We start from the raw sequence: 13,093 nt of genomic DNA, 5'->3' as shown, positions 1-13,093 counted from the left end.
TTTGGCTTACATGCCCTGATCATAGTCTATCATAAATGAAAGTTGGGGTAAGCCCCAAAGCAGAAGCCCTGGAGGAACACTGCTTACTGGCTTGCTCTCCATGGCTTGCTCATCCTGCTTCCTTATATAACTCAGGATCACTTGCCCAGGGGTAGCACTGTCACTTGCTCATAGCGGGCTGGGCCCTCCTCCATCAATCATGAATCCAAAAAACGCCCCATAGATTTGCCTACAAGCCAAACTCACGGAAACATGTTTTCAATTGAGGTTCCTTCTTCCTAGATGACCCAAGCTTACATCAAGTTGACAAAAAACTAACTAGCACAGGCACTGTGTCACCTACAAAAATACCATCCCTCTCTCCCAGCTGACAATTTTTCTTTTACAGTTTCAATCCTTCTCCAGACAAACCTTCTAACACGCCTGAGTGTCCCACCCCAACAGAGCTGCCTGGCTCTTGAGCCACTGCAAATCTGTTTCGTGGACCCTCCTACAAACAACCCAGCGGAAGCACACATCCTAAGAAGTATTTCCTACCCCGTCTTATTGAAAGACTACAACTATTAAACTCATCTTCTCTGGCTACAGGTGTGCTCTACAGGACAAAAACAAATGTCACCACAGGAAAGGACTGTTAAGGCTCCTGGAGGGACATTAGTCAGTCCCACTTGAAGGCTTCTGTGGTCTTTGTAAGCAGTATACTGGGGCGGGGGGGGGGGGGGGGGGTCAAGTTTGAAGTAGATACAGTTGTCATGAAATTTAGTCCCAGCTACTCATAAAACTGAGACAGAGGACAGGAGATCAAGACCTGTCTGGGCTACACAATGAAACCTTATCTCAAAAACAAACACACCAGGTGCTCGGGAGGTGGTTTAGAGGGCAAAAGTGCTTGACACACAAGCATGAGGGTCTGAGTTTTAACCCCCAGGACCCAGAACACACCCAAACAGCCAGACACCTAGCATGAGGATCTATAATCCCAGAGTTCCTAGCAAACAAAGCTCTTCCTGTGCAAGCAAAGTTTAGATCCCCAACATTCATGGAAAAAGCCAGAAACTGCAACTGCCACCTGGTTCTGAGGGAGATAGAGATAAGTAGACCCCTGGAGCTCACTGGTCCGAGAATTTAGCTGAATCTATGAGCTCCAGATTCAGTGAGAGACTCTTCCTCAAAAAATAAAGTGGACTACAACAGAGGAAGCCACCTGACATCCAACTCTGATGTCCACATGCACATACATGTGCACATGTGCCAGTACACAAATGAGCGCACACACATGTATATGCACACATGTGCATGAACAGACACAGACACAAACAGAATTTTTTAAAAAAGAGTAAGAGTGAGTTGTCCAGAGAAGCATACTATATAACAACCTGTTAGGGGAGCAGATAGGGCTAGCAGATACAAATTCACAGTAGTATCAAGTTGCCCTACTATGTGTTTTATAAGTATTCCAGGAAGAAATGAAACCAGAAGTTGTGACATTTCTCTGAGATCCACCATACCCAGCAGGACCACTCCTTGCTATTGTCTGCCTTCTAGCTACTCACCTACTCCACTCAAGAGGTCTACTAAGACCAAAGGACAAGAGATATGGGCACTGCCAATCAACTGCCAAAGGATGGACTGTGAACTTTAGGTTCTGACTTGAGGATAGGGAAAGCCATGATCCTGGGGAAAGTGGGCAGAGCTCCAATAACTAAGCCAACTGCAAAGGAGGAAGGCTGTACCCCAGGATGGAGATCCAGGATATCCTGGTGGGAAAGGGTGGTCACAAAGGATTCACTGGGCGCTTACAGGGACACTGAGCTCACCTAGGGGCTGTATCAAGAATTAAGGAAGGTGCTCCTTTCAGCAACACATAATCTAAAACTTCAACAACACAGAGGTTAGTATGGCCTTTGTGCAAAGAGGATACAAAAAGTTTTGAAGTGCTCCATATTTTGTACCCTTCCTAAAAAGGTTGTCTGACAACAACCAGCTGTGGGATTTGGAGAGGTTGCCCCAAGGCCCATGCCTAGAAAGAAGAAATAAGGAAGAATAGAAGAAGTGAGCCATGCACCCAAATCTTCAAGGAATCAGCTGAGTAACTGGGAAAGGGTAAAAAACAGCCATTGGGGAAGTGATCCAGCTGGACATAATGAACCTCAGAAAATGGGAAGGGTAACAAACAGCACCGAGAACACATCTCAAACACCTCATCCTTGGGGATACTAGAGGAGAAACAAGAGGGACCACTTAAGGCTTCAGGAAAGGACATCCATGGGGAAGCATCAACGTTCAGGCACAGCGAGTGGCTACAAGGAGGCTGATGAACTGAAGGGGGCTATTGAATATGGAGCACTCATCCCAGAGGAAATAGTGCAGCTATGGTGGACACTGGGGCACGGTAAACAAAAACCAGAGCAACTGGAGCAAGCATGATGAACATGAGGAGAAGACACATGCTGCTATAACAAAATAATTGGGCTTAGGACCTTAAAAGGCAAAGAGGTTCTTTTGGCAAATGATTCTGGCGGCTAGAAGTTCAAACAGCAAGGCAGCAGCCTGGCAAGGACCCCTTGACTGTGTCATAATGAGGTGGAGAATATCCCACTCTCACAACAACCAACCAAGTCCCAAAGAATGAGAACTCCTTCCTTCAAGAAATATAATATCCAGGGTTGGCGAGATGGTTAGTGTTAAAAGCAAGCATCTCAGCACACCCACAAAAAGCCAAGCCTGGTCTTGCACATTCGTGTAATCCCAGGGTAGGGTGCGAGGGCGACTGATGGGGCTTGTAGGTTGTAAACCGAGTTGGAAAACAAAAGCTCCTGGTTCAGCAAGAGACCCTGCCTCAAAGGAACAGGACATGATAAAGAATATTTACAACATCCTTTTCCAGTCTCCACATGTGTGCGCGCACACACACACAATACCAACATCCACAGACACACTAATATTCATACATATACACACCAAAAAGGAAAAAAAATGCATTGTCATTTTAAAGACCTCAACAGTTCTCAAAGGTACCCTCTCCCAACAGTGACACAACAGGAATCAAACCTTGTCAAACTGATTGGAGCTAAACCACATTCAACATCAGGGAGAGTCAGCTATGATGGTCAGTCTTCCACTGGCTGCTGCTATAGCAAATCAACTGGTAAACATAAACCTGACATATAGAGTGCGCCATGATGCTGATGGCTTGATGGCTCCAAGGGTGAAAGTGGCAACAATCTGAAACATCTGCTAGAGCCATTGCCGAAAACATTCCACATTCAATCCTCATCCAACCTCTGACACAGACAACATTTCAACACAACACATCACAACTTCATGTACATACCAAAGGAGGGAGCAAACCAAAACACAGTGACAGAACTGTAGGTGCCCTGGGAGGTGGGCGGACTTTGTAACTGTTGTTTCAGGATATGGTGCTATAACTCAGGGTGGCAGAAACCAGCCAGATCCACTGCTACTACATGGTCAGCAACTTCAATCAAAACAAAAATCCAAACTATTACCAGTAAGTTTTTGACAACTTCACTTTGTACCAAATTATCAATTGGTACATTTGCATCAATCTTTTGGCATCAATTATCTCACTTAATCCTCACATCCAAAAGATATGTTAACTGTATGATCCCCATATTTAGAGAGAGAGAGAGAGAGAGAGAGAAAGAGAGAGAGAGAGACTTAGACAAAAAGAATACTTTGTTCCTATGTCCCAAAAGCAATCATCAAGTGATATCACAACTTTTGGCAAATTGAAAAGTTTTATGTGACACAATGAAGATGCTGATCTCACAGGCAAGAATGGTTCAATAAGAAAAGGAGCTTGCAACCAAATCTGATGACCTGAGTTCAATCCTCAGGAGGGTAAAAGGAAAGAATTGACTCACCCTACAACAGCAGTTCTCAACCTGCAAGTTGCGACCCCTTGAGGGGGGTCAAATGACCCTGTCACAGGGGTTGCCTAAAACCACTGGAAAACACAGATATTTATAACACGATTCATAACAGTAGCAAATTTACAGTTATGAAGTAGCAGTGAAAATAATTTTATGGTGGGGGCTCACCACAACATGAGGAACTGTGTCAAAGGGCCGCAGCATCATGAAGGTTGAGGGCCACTGACTGCCCTACACTATCTGCTGACATACACGAAGTGAATAAATGTAATTTTTAAAAAAAATTCAAGGATGCTGATCACAGCATGACAAAAACCAAAGACACCGAATCCTTAAGTATACCTTAAGGATTAATTCATGGGGGCTGAAGAAATGGCTCAGTGGTTAAGATCAAATACTGAACCCCAAGTTCAACTCCCAGCACTCACACTGGGTGGTTTACAACTGCCTATAACTCCAGCTCTAGGGGACCGGACACCCTCTTCCGGCCTCTGCAGGCAACCCCTGCCAGCACAGTGTGAACTGACTTAGACACACAGATAGATGTTTTTAAAAATATACAGATTCTCATGATGAGGGCCCGGTGCAGAGAAGCTCTGAATGCATAACACAAGCACCCACTATATGCCCAACTACTCTAAAGACAATAAATACCACTAGATCTTCAAAAGCGCTTAAGAAACCAGCACTGTCATCTCCACTTTCTTTTGTGTTTTTTGTTTTGTACTGTGTGATATACACGTGTGTACCGGTATGTGCAGGTGTGTGTAACTAAGTATCACATGCATAGCCCTGAGGTTGGTGTTAGGTGTCTTCCTCTATCACTTTCCACTTTTTTTTTTTTTTTTTTTTTTTTTTTGGTTTTTTCGAGACAGGGTTTCTCTGTGTAGCTTTGCGCCTTTCCTGGAACTCACTTGGTAGCCCAGGCTGGCCTCGAACTCACAGAGATCCGCCTGGCTCTGCCTCCCGAGTGCTGGGATTAAAGGCGTGCGCCACCACCGCCCGGCCCACTTTATTTTTTGAGACAGGGTTTCTCACTGAACCTGGAACTTGCCAATTTGACTAGACTAGCTGGTCGTTAAGCTCCAGGGATCTCCTTGTCTCCACCTCCCTGGGCTGGGGTTACAGGCATGCCATGCCCAGTTTTTTTAATGGATGGTGGAGATATGGACTCAGGTCCACTTTACCAATAAAGCTATCTCCCAGCCCTACTTCAACCCTACTTCAGAGACAAGAAAACTAAGGCCAAGAAAAAAAAAAAAAAAGTTAGGGGGCTGGGGAGATGGCTCAGTGGGTAAGAATACTTTTTGTACAAGCGTGAGGACCTGAGTTGGATCCCCAGCACCAATTAAAAAGAAGGGCATGAGTGCACATACTTGTATCCCCAGAGCTGTGGGGAGAGGAAAGGGATGAGATTGCTGAGATTGCTAAGGTTTGCTACCTAGCCGGTCTAGCTAAAAAGGTGAGTCTCTGGTTCAGTGAGAGATCCTATCTCAAGGGAACAAGGCAGGGTGATAGAGCAGGACACCCAGCATCCCCCTCCAGCATCCACAGGTATATTCACCCACACATACATATGCGTGCACATACACCACAAACACACACATTTTTTAAAGTTAGGAACTTGCCCAAGTTTATACAGCTTGGGCAGAGTCTGGCTCCAGAATTGATGCTTTAAATCCCTATGCTTAGTTTCTAGGATCCTGCAAAAAGACTTCACTCAAAAGCTTGTATTCCCCACCCCATAATACCTCTCTGGCCCCCAGCTTACTCCTCCTATTCCAGGGCATTGTCCTAATTGTTCTAAAGCCCACACTCCGCCCTTGTTCTAAACATTGTCCTACTCCCCTGTTTCAGTCTTTTCCTGCCAGTTTAAACATCCCTGTATAAATTTCAAACTCTAAAGACGCTGCTGAATCTCCAAGAGCCCAACACTAAATGATGAGTGTTTCCTTCCAACTAGGCTGTGAGTCGTCTAGTAGGTCCACACCATGTCTGCTTTGTTCCTTAAGTATTCAAAATCACTGAAACCCTACCAATTAGCTCAAAGTAAAGACCTAGCACAATGTAATATCTCAATAACTTCGCTGCAAGAAAAAATTAATGAATGACATGCAAGCTTTGTGTTTTCTCTAGGCACACCTGCACTGGCAATGCCTCACCACCATCTGCTACCACTGCACAAATACTGTGGCATGTGTGTAGTACTGACTCTACAAACACACACTGCGGAGCCCAGGACCTACCATCTATCCTCACAGGCCTGAGTTTCAAGTGCACAGTGGGAAATCATGACCGATTTTAACAGGTTGTAACCTAAAGCAAAGAAAATTTGCATTTCCAACCCATCAACGCTGCAGTTAATACTTGCAACACACCCCGTCTTACCTGAAGGCCAAGATCAAGTAAGCTTTGTTCAGCTCCTTACTCCCAGTCGTGGTACCCCAGGTTCACTCACACACACACGCTCGGTAATTATAACTTAAATGAACCCCTCCCTGCTCGGTGCACTTCCCAGGTGTCAAGCGAGGGCCGCTCCAGGTGGGTGCGGCAGCTCCTTCCCAGTGTCCAAGCGTGTGCCTTGGACAGTGGCCCGTTTGCCACCTAGGCCCGGGACCCCGACGCCCATCCTGAACCCCGCGCCCCCAGGCACCTCTTGCAGAGAGAAGCATCTTCGCAGGTGCCGCGCACTCCCTCGTCATCAATGTCAGAGCTTGAAGCGCAGGAAGAGAACGAGGACTCCCTCGAGCTGGTGGCCATGATCGTGGGATGTTCTGGGGTGCGGCACCCACCAGGGACATGGAAACGGGGGGCGGCGAGCAGTGGGAGACGCGGCAAGACACAGACACAGACCAGAGCAGCAGGGACAAGGCGCGCTAGGCGGGCGCAGCCCAGTGACGCCGCCCCCGCCGGCCGCCCAGACACCTTCCTGCTGATTGGCGCCTGGGTCGTGACGTTCTTAGACCAAGCGCCTCGCCAGTCAGACCACGGAGCTGCTCATTGGAAGGCTCTTTAGGCTCCGCCTACACAACCCGGAAGTTTCTAAAGAGAGCCCTGAGCGGCTGGGTGAGCTGCGATGCTCTCTGGGAAATGTAGTGTTAGGTGCTCTGAGTTTGCCTTTTGCTTTTTCGCTGGCCAGGAACTTTTATAAACTCAACTCAGAGCAGAAGTGGGAGCAGGATCCTTAGAACTGGGATGAAGAGCAGAAAAGCCATCCAGAAGAAACAAGTTTAAAGTCTTTCTGTCGCGACTCAGTGTCATTCAACAATGTAACAAATTTTAGAGGGCGTTAACACTGTACCAGGTTCCTTGCCTTTGAGATGTTAGGAAGTGGCTAGGGATGTAGCTCAGAACGTTTACCTGAGCAGGGTTCTCGGCAACGGAGGGGAAACGTTGTAAAAAAAATAGCATGGAAAACTGAACCGTGACAGTAAACTAGGGTTAGGGAGTACAAAAATCCTTTGACCTCTGTTTCAGAAACAACGGATGTTCCGTGAGAGATATTTTACATGTTTATAAAGTTCAAGCCAAGCAAAAATAATTTTTGATAACAGGTATGTAATAAAAATAGTACATGGGCACAATACTATTCTTAGTAAATAGGAATCAAGGTCTAGATGACATAAAATGAGGGAGGTGGGAGGAGAGAAGCCGGTGAAACTTGAGAAGGAGCTCAGTTTCTCAAATGAGTATATATGTTTCATAATTGTGCATATTCAAATGTGCTTTACAGTATTTCATGATGCATCACTATAAAACACTTTCTAAATAAAATTGAAGGGGGTATGTTTCATTTTGTCTGTTGTTTGTTAGTGAGTAAATGATAAGCTCCAGTTTTATGAAGTTTGAATCATGCCCACAAAAATTCTGTGGAGATAGGGCAGTGATAAGCCCTTGCCCATCCTTTCCAAGGTTTTGGGTCTAAGACCAGAAACACACACACACACACACACACACACACACACACACACACACACACACACACTCCAGGTTCTTGGAAAACTTGAGTAATAAGGACCCCTTGAGCCTCATATTGAAGTCAACATGGATAATATAGCAAGAATCTATTTCGAATTTTTTAAAAATGTAGATGGTTTCTCCTATAACCCAGCCTGGCTTGTAACTATGGCCAAAAATGACCTTGAACTTCTAATCCTCCTGCCTCCACTTATCCAGTACTGGGACTGTAGAAATGCATCACCACATGCAAACTGTAAACTGTTGAGGCTCAAACCCAGAGCTTTGTGCATTCTAGGCAAATACTATACCAAATGAACTACATCCTGACTCAGTCTTTTAAAAAGGAAAATAATAAATCAATATATGTGTTCATATATTTAGTTTTACTTACTATTCACTGGAGACACAAGTAATCGCTGATACTTCAGGGGGATGACAATAAAACAACTGGAGTTTGAAATGTAGGAGATAATCCTGAGGTGTTATGATAAAGTACCCTGATGAAAGCAACTTAAAGGACAAATACTGTATTTTGCTTACACTGTGTCTTAGTCACTGTTCTATCACTGTGAAGAGACACCATGACCAAGGCAGCTTATAAAAGAAAGAATTTAATTAAAGGCTTGCTCACAGTTTTAGAGGATGAGTTCATGGCTATCATAGTGGTGAGCAAGACAGCATGGAGGCAGGCATGGTGCTGGGATAGTAGATGAGAGCTTACATCTTATCTGAAAGTTGGAGGCAGAGAGAAAGAGAGTGAAGGGGAAGGGCGGGGACAGAAGGAGGGATGGATGCAGAGCCAGTGAGTGACTGAGAGAGAGACTGGGCCTGCTGCAGACTTTTGAAACCTCAAAGCCCAGCCCAGTAGCACATCTCCTCCAACAAGGTCTCACCACTTCCTAACCCCTCCCAAAACAGTTCCACCACTAGGAACCAAGCATTCAAATATATGATATGAGCCTATGAGGTCATTCTTACTCCAACTAGCACACAGCTCCAGAAGGATCAATGGCAAGAGAGACATGGGAACAGGCAGGGACGGCTGTTGTGGAATGCTGTTTTCAGGTGTGTTACTTTTGTTTATGTTACATTCGTTGAACTCTGTGAAGCTCGGTTACCTTGTCTGTCTAAAACACCTGATGGTCTAATAAAGAACTGAATGGTCAATAGCAAGGCAGGAGAAAGGAAAGGTGGGAACGGCAGGCAAAGAGACTATATAGAAGGAGAAATCTAGGAGGAAGGAAGAAAGAGCAAGAGGAGGAGAGGAGGATGCTAGGAGCCAGTCACAGAGTAAAAGTAAGATACACAGAAGTAAGGAAATGAAAAAGCCAGAGGCAAAGGGTAAAAGGGATAATTTAAGAAAAGCTGGCAAGAAACAAGCCAAACTAAGACCTGCTGTGGGATGTTCTGTATAGCAAATGTGTTGCTCTGATTGGTCAATAAATAAAACACTGATTGGTCAGTGGCTAGGCAGGAAGTATAGGCAGGACTACCAGAGAGGAGAAAAGAAAGAACAGGAAGGTAGAAGGAGTTACTGCCAGCCGCCACCAGGACAAGCAGCATGTGAAGATGCTGGTAAGCCATGAGCCACGTGGCAAGGTATAGATTTATGGAAATGGATTAATTTAAGCTATAAGAACAGTTAGCAAGAAGCCTGCCACGGCCATACAGTTTGTAAGCAATATAAGTCTCTGTGTTTACTTGGTTGGGTCTGAGCAGCTGTGGGACTGACGGGTGACAAAGATTTGTCCTGACTGTGGGCAAGGCAGGAAAACTCTAGCTACAAAGACCAGGCATTTATAATTAAGAATAAGCCTTCATATGTGATTCATTGGAGAGTTGGGTAACAGGCCCCCCAAAAGAGCAAAAACAATCAACAACAGAAGGCATATCGGCAGGACCAGGAGGCTTACTGGTCACACCAATCCACAATCAGTAAGCAGAGAGCAGTGGATACATGCTGTGGCTCAGCTCCATTCCTCCATTTATATAATGGAGGGGATCCAGGCAGAGAATAGTGCCACCCATAGTGTGTGGGTCTTTCTCCCTCAAATAATATCATCAAGAGAATCATCTACAGACATTTCCAGAAGCCCATCTCCCGAGAAATTATAGATTCCGTCAAGCTGACATTTAACACTAACCATCACAGGAAACAAAATGCCTTTTCCTGAAGTGGTCCTCTGCAAAGCACTTCACAGGCTTAGTGTCCCAGCTTGGAACTGTACATCACCTGTGGGTGTCAGTAGGTAATAAATATATCAACAACAAGTTGTCCGGGATATCAGTCCCATAAAGTCTAGATTTGATTAATATGTTTTACCTCTTTGAATGCCCCTTCAGTCACAATTTGCTTTCACCTTGAAAGGGACAGGATACCTCAGGGTACCTGAACAACCCTGCCATTAAAAAAAAACCTTTGTTGGGATGACCCTAACACCTCTGCCTTTCTCCAAGTGTATAAGACAACATTACATTATGACAGTCTCCTGTGAAACACTTATTAAACACTATCTTCTAGTCCTTTTTGGATTATCATGGGAACATGGTCTTTGTTTAGAAGTTTAACTTAAGCATACCTATGCTGTTACTAACAACTCAGCCTGCCTTGCATAGGTGTGGCAACAACAAAAAGCACCAGAATTTCTCTGAAATAAAATCAACAGGCACTCCTGCTGTTATCGTTAGAGACTCCTTCAGTGACCTTAGTGCTATCCACTCACGTTTCCTGGAGTTTCTGGGTAAACCAACGTAATTATAAATTGTCTACGGACTTCTAATGCGAATCACTTTCTTGGCCGTGTACTACTGCCATTAGAATGGCATACATCCTGGCCACATTCTGGGCTTTTCTGGCAGTGGAGGCTCTCAAAGACCCTGAGCTTGTGAACCTATACAAGATACACATTAGCCCTTGGGCCATGGAGGCAGCAGCAACAGCTAAGCATGAAGACATCCTTCCTACAAATTGGAGCCAAAATAGTACTCTCTAGCATATTTGACCTGATGCTAGGGTAACCTTCCTGTTTTCAGCCCCTTGCTAGATGATGTGGTACAGGAGAATCACTCTTCCCTTAGATCCCTTACTAACCTAGGGATCAATTGAGTGAACTTCTATAAGTGTTTGTGTGGGGTTGGAGAGATGGCTCAGCAGTTAAGAGCACTGACTCTTTTCCGGAGGACCTGGGTTCAATTCCCAGCACCCACATGGCAGCTAATAACTGTCTATAACTCCAAAACTGACACCCTCACACAGATATACATGCAGGCAAAACATCAATGTACATAAAATAAAAATACATAAATTTTATAAAGAGTATCTGTGCAGCCGGGCAGTGGTGGCCCACCCCTTTAATCCCAGCACTCGGGAGGCAGAGGCAGGTAGATATCTGAGTTCAACACCAACTTGGCCTACACAGTGAGTTCCAGGACAGCCAGGGCTACACAGAATAAACCCTGTCTTGAAAAATTTTTAAATTTATGGATGTTGCTGCCACCATCATAGCTGATGAAACTCATCACAGTATTATTTTTTCCCATAGCTAGCTGTCTTAGGGTTTACTATCACTGTGAAGAGACACCATGACCACAGCAACTCTTATAAAAACAAAAAACAAAAAAAAATTTAATTGGGGTGGCTTGCTTACAGTTTCAGAGGTTCAGTTCATTTATCATCATGACGGGGTGTAGCAGGTTTTCTCTTGGACCACAAACCAGCTCCCAAATCTTGGCACAAAGAACTTCTTACTAGTTATGAATGCTTGGCCTTGGTTTAGGCTTGTTTCTGGCTAGCTCAGGGCTTTTACCTTTCTTTCATTCTGTATGTCCTACCCCATATCTGGCTGGCTGGAGGCTGCCTGCCTGACTGGCCCCAGGCATCTCCTTTTCTCCCTCATTCTCTTTTCTCTCCAGCCTACATTTCTCCTCTTCCCTCTGCCCACCAACTCCGCCAATCCCTCTACTGCCTATACCCATGGGTCATTCAGCTTTTTATTAGACCAGTCACAGTGCTTTAGGCAAGCAAGGTAAAATAGCAACATATCTTTACATCATATGCATTAAACAAATGCAGCAAAAACAAATGTAACACATATTTACATAGTTAAACAAATGCAGCATAAACAAATCTTTACATAGTTACAGTAATATACCACAACAACCAGGAGCATGGAGGCTTGAAGGCAGGAGTGGAGCAGGAGCTGAGAGTGCTACATCTTGACAGAAGGCATCAGGAAGTCATATGACAGTCACACTGGGCGGTCCTGAGTGTAGGAAGCCCCAAAACTAACCCGCAGTGACACACTTCCTCCAACAAGGCCATAGCCACTCCAACAAAACCACACCTGTAGCAGTATTTGCTCTGCCCATGACCTTGGGCTATACGGCCCAAAGGAGGCGGTGCTTCCTGCCATTGTACATGACCTCTTATAAGGAGTTGGAGAAGGGTCACATGCCCCCTTCTTCCTGCTCCTGTCTGCGAGGTAGATTCGATCCCAGTCAGATCAGAGGACAACTTCTGGATTGATCATAATACACACCTCCTAATAGTGCCACTCCCTTTGGGGGCCGTTTTCTTCCAAACTACCACACTAGCATACCCTCAATAAAAATGAGACACTGAAAGTATAAAATTTAATGTGAGGTTTTACAGATCTTGTTTGGAATGCCAATTCTAACTGTATAAAAATTAATTAAGATGTGAACTTTGGGTCTGGTTAATCTTGGTGCGTGATTTTTTTTCAATTTTAAATAATAAGGTTTATAAAAAATTAAAAACAAGACACAAAAGTGGGCACAATCAGTCAAACTTCAGGTAGTCATCTGAGTGCCGAGTGTTTGTTTTAGTCCATTACTCTGCTATAACAAAAGACTATAAATTTGGTTGTTCATAAATGGCAAATTTGTTTCTCACAGTTTTAGAGATTGGGAAGTTCATGACCACATTTGGTGTTCATTGAGCAACTTTTGTTCTCACTTGGATCAGGGGTCTCCCGACTTTTTTTTTTTTTTAATAAGATGCTATGAATAATCTTGTACACTGTAAACATTTGTCACTCTAATTGGTTTAATAAAATGCTGATTGGCCAGTAGCCAGGCAGGAAGTATAGGCAGGGTGACCAAACTAAGGATGATGGGAAGGAGAAGGGCAGAGTCAGGAGTCACCAGCCAGATGCAGAGGGAGCAGAAGATGAATGTGCCATGCTAATAAACGTACCACCATGTGGCAGAGTATA

At 44.6% G+C, this 13,093-nt stretch overlaps 1 protein-coding gene and 1 non-coding gene across 5 annotated transcripts in view; one reads left to right on the top strand and one right to left on the bottom strand.

Annotated features, from left to right (window-relative positions):
- The window catches only part of Lcmt1 (leucine carboxyl methyltransferase 1), a 68,814-nt gene that overhangs the window by 48,306 nt on the left and 7,415 nt on the right, over positions 1-13,093 (bottom strand). The window contains exon 1 of one of the 4 annotated variants that reach the window (XM_006980361.4): positions 6,553-6,812. The exons of the other annotated variants lie outside the window; for them this stretch is intronic. Coding sequence (XP_006980423.1) covers positions 6,553-6,659 — 107 coding nt within the window. The 5' untranslated portion in view covers positions 6,660-6,812. Of the gene's footprint in view, positions 1-6,552; positions 6,813-13,093 lie in introns of those variants that run through there. 4 annotated transcript variants of the gene reach the window in all.
- On the top strand, positions 1,846-1,949 carry LOC121826973 (U6 spliceosomal RNA). Its single transcript, XR_006069124.1, has one exon. It is a non-coding gene; the product is annotated as a U6 spliceosomal RNA (small nuclear RNA).

Source organism: Peromyscus maniculatus, chromosome 1 (assembly GCF_049852395.1).
Source record: "Peromyscus maniculatus bairdii isolate BWxNUB_F1_BW_parent chromosome 1, HU_Pman_BW_mat_3.1, whole genome shotgun sequence".
Taxonomy (NCBI): Eukaryota; Metazoa; Chordata; class Mammalia; order Rodentia; family Cricetidae; genus Peromyscus; species Peromyscus maniculatus.
This window is presented reverse-complemented; position numbering and strand designations above follow the sequence as displayed.